Source organism: Vanessa tameamea, chromosome 12, assembly GCF_037043105.1.
Source record: "Vanessa tameamea isolate UH-Manoa-2023 chromosome 12, ilVanTame1 primary haplotype, whole genome shotgun sequence".
Classification (NCBI taxonomy): Eukaryota; Metazoa; Arthropoda; class Insecta; order Lepidoptera; family Nymphalidae; genus Vanessa; species Vanessa tameamea.
This window is the reverse complement of record NC_087320.1, coordinates 11,477,808-11,485,863: the sequence shown is the minus strand read 5'-3', so window position 1 is coordinate 11,485,863 and position 8,056 is coordinate 11,477,808. Positions and strand designations below refer to the sequence as shown.

The following is an 8,056-nucleotide window of genomic DNA, read 5'->3' as shown; positions in this document are numbered from 1 at the left end:
TTTCACTTCTCACGTGTACCGATATTCATATTAATTTTAAATATATTATAAAACAAAATTATCAATAACAATAATTAATACAGATTAAACAGAAATTGACGCTCGAATAAGTATTTCATACATTTTTATTATTATATTCTTACAGTAAATCTGAACAAAAAAAATGTTGATGGTAGGTAATATTTATAAATTATTAAATTTAATAATAAAAAGGAAAAACTTATACATCGGGTTTCTTAAAATGAAAAACATTTTACTAATCAGCACTTTATTTTGCACTTTGGTCCTATTAAAACCCACAATTAATATTCCACAGACAATAAATTTATAGATTATAAAAATGATTAACACAACAATAATAGCTCACTAGCGCCTTATTAAATAATAAAACATTCTATTAGGGATGATTTAGATTTTTTATACACATCTAAAAAATATTTACCAGAATTTACTTATATTTTCTACTCATAGAAAAGGCTTATTTTATATATTTAATTATCAGACTAATTTTGTGAGTGACAGCTAATTTAATTTAATTCAAAGATCTAGCATGGACTACCTGTAATTAATAATAAACGATACGATTTTGAACTTTAACTTTTTAAGCATAAGATAAAAATTCGTTGCGACTTATATAAATTGTGTCCTAATGCAGTTTGGATCGACTTTATGAACTCATAAGTTCAAAGATATCGAACCTAATTTCGTCTGTCTAGAATCGAAAACCCCTGATCGTTATCTACTGTCAGAATTCTGATGACTCGTCAATATAGGCTAGGCCATCTAGCTTGGTACTGGGCGAGAATAATTGCCATTTCAGGACTTTTTGATGGATCATTTTCTCGATTCGAGACTGGATAGACGAACCATAATTAAGCGTTCCCAGTTATTAGTAAAATATTTATTTTTAAATGATATTTTGTGATAGATAAATGTCTGATTATGATAATAATTTAAGTGAATATTTAGAAGAATTCAATGAATAATTTTACATGAATATTCCGTTGTAATAAATAAATAAAAGTTATAATTTTTAAACAGTTTATCAGTGTCAACTTAGGTGTATCAAATGCCTAAAATTCATAAATCGCCTCTTTGACAGACACCCGAGTCCATACTATGTATATCTGTGCACAATTTAAAAAAATATATATTTACAAAAGCAGACTTTATAAAATATCACATTGCACATAAAGGTTGGCTTTTTATTGTTGTAATCTTCAAAATAAATTAACGATATTATAAATGTACTTATTTAAATGTTTAGTTTTAAGGATGTACATCATAGATGATATTATCTCGTGGGCGTTTCCACAAGCCCATAATGGGTCCTCTACTCCATAGGAGTACGAGAACTTAAATGTCTTTTTGACCACCACAGAGATAATTATATTTTCATGTTCCTACTATATGACCTTAAAAAGGTGGCTGGCCCCGACTGGATACGGAATGCGGAAAACCGGGAGCTTTAGGGCACTTTGGAAGAGGCCTATGTCCTACAGTGGATTGTAACTGGGTAATGATGATGATAACTATTAAAGTTTGCAACTGCCTTGCATTTGTTTATAACAAAAAAATGTTAATGTCTTTTATAAATCAAAACACTGAATGGAACCGATTTAGAGGATCCCTTCCGGTTGCCCATCCGGGAGTGTAACCCCGAGGCATTCATAAGAGATGGGTCACCACAATAGATTTCTAAAATAAATAACATCCCAATTCCGACGGCTAACTATATTGTATGCAGTGTATATATAGATATAGTAAAATGCAAGTACAATTGCTGTATCTTACCATAAATAGATTTTATTTACAATGATTTAGGAGAATAAAATTTTTTCTTCAATAAATTATTCAAACACACGATTGAAAATTATTGTTCAATTTGTTTAGAAAATAATTCACCGCACTTCTTTGTTACGTCAGAGCCTAGAGACCTCTAAATACGACCCTGGAGCCCTTTCCGTCAATTATTTACCATTCACAAAGATCTTTGTGGATCCTTGCAGGAAACGAATGCTATACCTTAACATTTGCATTTATTTCGAGAAGATAAGAGTTATGTCACTATTTTACAAATGATTATTGCACTCAATTTTATTCTGATTATGACAGTGCCAGTATTAATGAACTATTATTTGATTTTCCTAAGGGTTTGGGAGGTCTTATTATCATGGACAGGCTTGGAAGGAAAATGTAGAAATTTAACTTAAACAAAAGTTTAATATCCGGCTTGTAGATCTTGGTACTGTCCTTCTATTATTTTCAGTTAAACTTAACGAAATCGGTTGGTCCTATATTAAAAAGGGTTACGTTTCTTTCCGTGTCGAAAATTCGAGAGGGTGACTTTTGACGTGACATGTGGCCTGTATCGTATCTGTTATGAAGAAAGACATGGAGACAAAACATTGCTAAAACAGCATGCCTAGCCTTGAATACTTTAATAATGAATACCCAATATCGCTTCAACGTTGCAAATTCACGAATGACTTTAGACCTGTAGTAAATTTTAGGGTCGTTTTTTTTAAAATTTTGTTTGTAAAAATGTATACTTTTTAATCTGTATCTGAATGTACTTATTGGATATAAAACATTATATAAGTATAAGGACATGCGATTCCTCGTGCCGAGGAGTAGAAGAACCCAGAAGGATCATGTGGAAACGAGGTATTTGGTCATGTTTTATTTTATAACACATTTTATTTGAAAATTCGTCGTATTTCTATCATGTACTTAATTTGTAAATAAGAAATAAAATTCCTCCATACAGCCAACCTGTGAAATATGTACAGCGTTATATACTAAATAGAACAGGAATAGTCATAACACGAAGATTCTTCTTGCTGTCTTCTTTCATCATTTGATATGCGGATATTAGAAGATGAGCCGGTGGACTCCCAGAGGCCCGGCGTTTCTATGATCTACAATAAGTTGATTGAATCATTGCTTTATCATAGGCACACATACATAACCACTATCACGTAACATATACATACTACGTATATCAGTACGCAAGCACACAAGTGTGCTTAAAGATTTATATTAGAACTAAATAACTATAATAATATTTTCTGACTAATTGGGTTACTAATACATAACGACGAATAGTCTCTGACCGCGTTTTAAAGTGGTGGGGTTAAATGTTAGATAACCTATGATCGTATATCTGTTCATATGTCTCAGACAATACGTATGCAAAATTTCACGATAATTGGTTCACAAGTTAAGACGTGGAAGCGTTTCAAATATACATTGAGTATGTATAATATTAGAATGACATTTTGTATCTTACCTTTTGTACTAACTCCTCAAAGGCCAAATTGATTCCCTCTTGAGTTTTCGCACTGCTCTCTATAAAGAGCATTCTATGTTTTTGCGCGAACGCCTGACCAGCTTCTCTGGATACTGCGCGTGGCTACAAACAGTCATTGCATGTTAACGAAACTTAGAAAAGGCTGCTAATAGCCGTTCCTTTCACGAACTGTAAGACTTAATATTTCAAACGCTTAAGATCTTAAAAGATCTTAACTCTACTACTACTCATTTATAAAATAACTATCGGTGGCGGAGAAACTGAAGAAAAGGGCAAAAACCAAGGAGATTCTGGACTACTACAATTAATAACATGGCTGACCGAATACCATATAGACCAACCTAGGATACCAGTATCCTACTAAGATCAATTTCACAATTAAAACAAGTGCGACACAATAATAAAAGAGAGGGACAAAAATTGTACTCACTCAACACCATTGAAATAATAGAAAGATACACCAAAGATTTGGACGAAAAATCTGAGAATATTTGAATGACTAAAAAAAAAATAATAACATACCTTGTCAATTTTATTGCCAACAACTAAACAAACGATATTTTTCTTCGTGGAATACACTTGCAACTCTTCGACCCATTCATTCAACTTTTGCAGTGTTTTTGGTTCTGATACATCATATACTAAAATAGCTCCATGTGCGTCTCTAGAACAATATTCTTCCATTAAATCCCAATTTTAACCTACCAGTACCAACTCAAAGAAGTACTAATAAAAGTTGTTAAGATTTAAAAGAAAAACCAATGTAATATATTAAAATAAAATGTTTTAATTTTTTTTTTAAACTATAAGCATAGCTTTATCTGTCACTATTAAAATAATAACCCATATTGACATGACTTCCACGGCTGGATCATCTTAGCCCAATCCAGGGCCATAGGGTCATATGGCCACACGAAAATAGGGGTAAACAATGTAATTATATATTGTATATTTAAACTGCTTTTTATTTTAACATTACTAAGAACACCTGTGACATTACTAAAACATTGACAGAACAAATTTTTCGCGCACCCGTGGGCACATGCCTTGTGTATTTTTTGAGACAATGACGCTGTAAGAAATATTAACCATTCCTTACATCGTCATTGTGCCACCAACCTTGGGAACTAAGATGTTATGTCCCTTGTTGTTGTAGTACTGAAGCTATCTTAACTTTGATTTGTATACACTTACATATATAAATCCTCAATATAAATAATTCATAAAATTAATTATTGATTTAAAATTTCTAATTACCTGTAAAAGCTGTTTGTTAATGTTCTATAACGTTCCTGCCCAGCCGTGTCCCAAATACCAAGTTTGACCTTCAAACCATTGACATCCATCACCTTACATTTGTAATCAACTCCTATAGTCGCTGGGAATGAGGCATTGTAGTCACCAGTAGTAAATGCCAGAATTATACTAAAATAAAAATAAAAATCAAAGCTTTCCTACCAATATTTTTATATAAAAAATGCAGATCAAAGTGAAATTGATGCAAATAACAATTTATATGATTTAATAATCTTGTACGGTATCTATATTATATGAATTCTGTTATCCATATATCCTTTTCATATAATACCATATTATGTATTAGCCGCTGTTTGTGGTTGTCTTAGCACAATAATTTACTACATAAAGTATATATCTATACTTTAAGTATATATTATATCAATAAAGCTCCATATATTAGTTAGATAGTAAAATACCCCAAATTATTTTTTTTACCCCAGATCTCAAATTTTGTTAATGCAAAGTATTATACTAAAAGAGAATAGTTTATTGTATTTTAAGGCTATCTTTTTTTTTTTACAAATTAAGTCAAATTGATATCGTGTAATGTTTTCTTTTTCAATTTATATGTAATGTATCCATAATTGAGACTATCCAAAACCCATGGATAATCCAAAATAAATTCATAACTGCTAAAAAGACTGATTCTTTAAATAAATCAATTGAATAAAGTTATAAAATGTGATTGTCTTCCAATCAACAATATATAAAATATTTAACAAAATTTTATGCTGCACCTCTAACTACTAAAAAGTAAAGACTTTTACTATGCCTTCCATTTAAATATTTATTCTAAATTTCAAATCTGTAAATCTATCATAGTTTCGATCCAAAACTTGTTTGATTCAATATTAATTACAATAATCAATTTTTTTTGCTAAAAATACAGAGGCCTCATTAACCTTGAAAATTACGTAAAGGTTTGTTTGTGAAACTACAATAAATTAATTTAAATTATATTGAGTTAACTATATTTTAAAGATTATTATAGTATTCGTATTGATAAGAATACATCAATTCTATTATCTAATTGTAAATTAATTTATTACCCAAAACATTCTAACCCATCCTCGGTATAAATAACATTTTTGTAACTAGAATAATTATGAATACTGGTATTATTATTTATGCGTCACTTAGTAGCACAATTGTTAACTAAGCTAGGAACATAGCAAGCCAAGTTATTAAGGCCACCTAGTTAAAAACAATTGAAAAACAAAGTGAATAATGATATTTTCTCAGTGATCATATCTAATATTAAGGTTAAAGTAAAGTAAAACAAAATAGTAACAAAAATTTATTTCCAGAAAATTATATCAGATTTTTTCAACCTACATCAGTGACTTACTTTTTTTTTATCATATGATGTCAATATACTGACAATGAATGCAACATTAAATATATGGTATGTCCAGTCCAAAGAGGTCATTTGTTTGTAATTTATCTATTATTAACAGCAATAAATTTATTTATCTGATCAAGCTAGAATATAATATATAATGATCAAAATAGCAATTCACCAAAGACTGATATTTGATAATAATGGATGGTTCAGTTTGTAAATATATTTTCAAAACCAACCTAAAAACAATATTTCTGTTATAAGAACTATATGTCTGAAATATGATTGAAGCAAATTACTATTTCATATCTTTATATTAAGGCTCAATAAATAAAATCATTGTCAAACTATAACATAAAAAATATTCATTAGGGATGCTAATTACATCTTTCATGAGTCATGTAAATCTGAACAAGAACTCAAAAACTTACCTAGATTTTCCAACACCACTTTCTCCAATTACAAGAATTTTGAGGGCAGTAACGTAATCCATAGTCATGCTGCTTAAAAAGTAAAAAAAACTAACAGATTTTCAGGAATTGAAATGTAGATATCGTTTCTTTGTTGTGCAATGACGGAAGTGGCTCAAAATATTATGATCTAAATAAGGTAAATAAGCACTGGTAATAAAAATACGTTAATCTTATGTAAGGTTATGGTTAATATATAGTAATTTTAATAACTTTTGGAATTAATAACACGAAAAAAAAACAATATTCACATAAACTGACGTTTGAGTTTGACGTTTTGCGTATTAGAATAATTCAGTGACGTGCTTGCGTTTTGTTATTACGATAACCGTGCGTTGTAGATAGGTTAGATTATTTTAACTACTCTATTTAATATATCAATTCTTAAATGTTTTTACCTATTTACTATATACCTACATACATAACTATATACCTACAAATCATTGATTTTTCAATATATTTTTTGACATTTATTGTAATAAATATAAATCTTAATACCTATATGTTGAAATTTACAAATGAGTGTTGATTGCGAAATCTGAAACTACTCGGCATAGCAAAAATATTCGCCAGACGTCTCGGGCCCGATATTAATAACATTTTTTATAATCTATTTTTTCTAGCCAGGAAATGACCACTCCAGGTTTGACCAAAAAAGTCGAAAATGAAATGAATGAATTGAATCAGTTATAATTTTCCAGCATAAGACTTGCCTAGTGTTATATAAGACTATATCCCTATATGCCCAGTGGTAAGGTCTGCGCCAATGATTTGTTGATTCCGAAGAAGAAGTCCGGAGATATATAAGACTTGTTCTATTTCAGGTTAGGTTATATGGGGTACATGTCAGTCACCTCTTCGTGATGCAACCTGAGCTACGGGGCCGACTTGAGCCTGTTTGTCAGCCACGGCTAAGACTAAGGTATGCCACGGAGTCACTCCTGGTACGTTTCTGGTGAGCAGAGTGTGAGCGGCCTCGTTGGCAGAAAGTGCGGGGGGGTGCTTGTTACGAGTAGCCGACACGGGGGAGTCCGTCACATCACGGGACAGAGGCAAAGGAGGAAGGCGCGAATTCAATGTATTCAGTCGCCTTATGGTAGCTGTCGCTGGCGGTGCTGCGGTGGTAAGGTTGGAAGGTAGAAACTCGAATAGGATTTAGAGGGTAAAACGGGGCACTAGGCCGCGCGCAGTCCCACATATCCGTCCCGGCATGCGTAAATACATTTCCTCCTCGTAAAACTAAAAAAAAAGGTTAGGTTAGATGACAATTTTGGCTAAAATTTGGTGTCAGAAGCAGGTTATTTACGGAGAGCAATGTTTGTGCAGGCTATTCGATATTGCATCGAAAGGCAAAACACAGGCGAAAAGTTCAAGACCAATGTAGTTCACTGGAACTACCAGTGCTTGTTGGTAGTTAAACCAAACAAATTATTTATGATGATGTTAGTAATGGTGCAGCCTGAGACTTTGTAGCCAATCCTGTTTAGCCTTTATATGATCTGGCCGTTGAGCTCAACAGAAATCATTCTAGGTACTAGAGTTGCAATAAATGTGGAAATAATTCTAGTTGTAACAGCATGGATCACTTTGGCTGGGAAATCAGCTATGGTGAGTTAATTAATTGCACTTTTA

The 8,056-nt window shown here is 31.6% G+C and overlaps 1 protein-coding gene across 1 annotated transcript; it reads right to left on the bottom strand.

Moving 5' to 3' along the window:
* Positions 1 to 251: 251 nt before the first annotated feature.
* LOC113398471 (ras-related protein Rab-18) lies at positions 252 to 6,723 on the bottom strand. The gene is made up of 5 exons (XM_026637223.2): positions 6,386 to 6,723; positions 4,571 to 4,738; positions 3,836 to 3,977; positions 3,293 to 3,415; positions 252 to 2,921 (listed from the first exon to the last, which is right to left on the bottom strand). Exons 1-5 carry the CDS (start codon positions 6,451 to 6,453, stop codon positions 2,802 to 2,804), a joined length of 621 nt encoding a protein of 206 aa, XP_026493008.1. The 5' UTR covers positions 6,454 to 6,723; the 3' UTR covers positions 252 to 2,801.
* Positions 6,724 to 8,056: the final 1,333 nt, after the last annotated feature.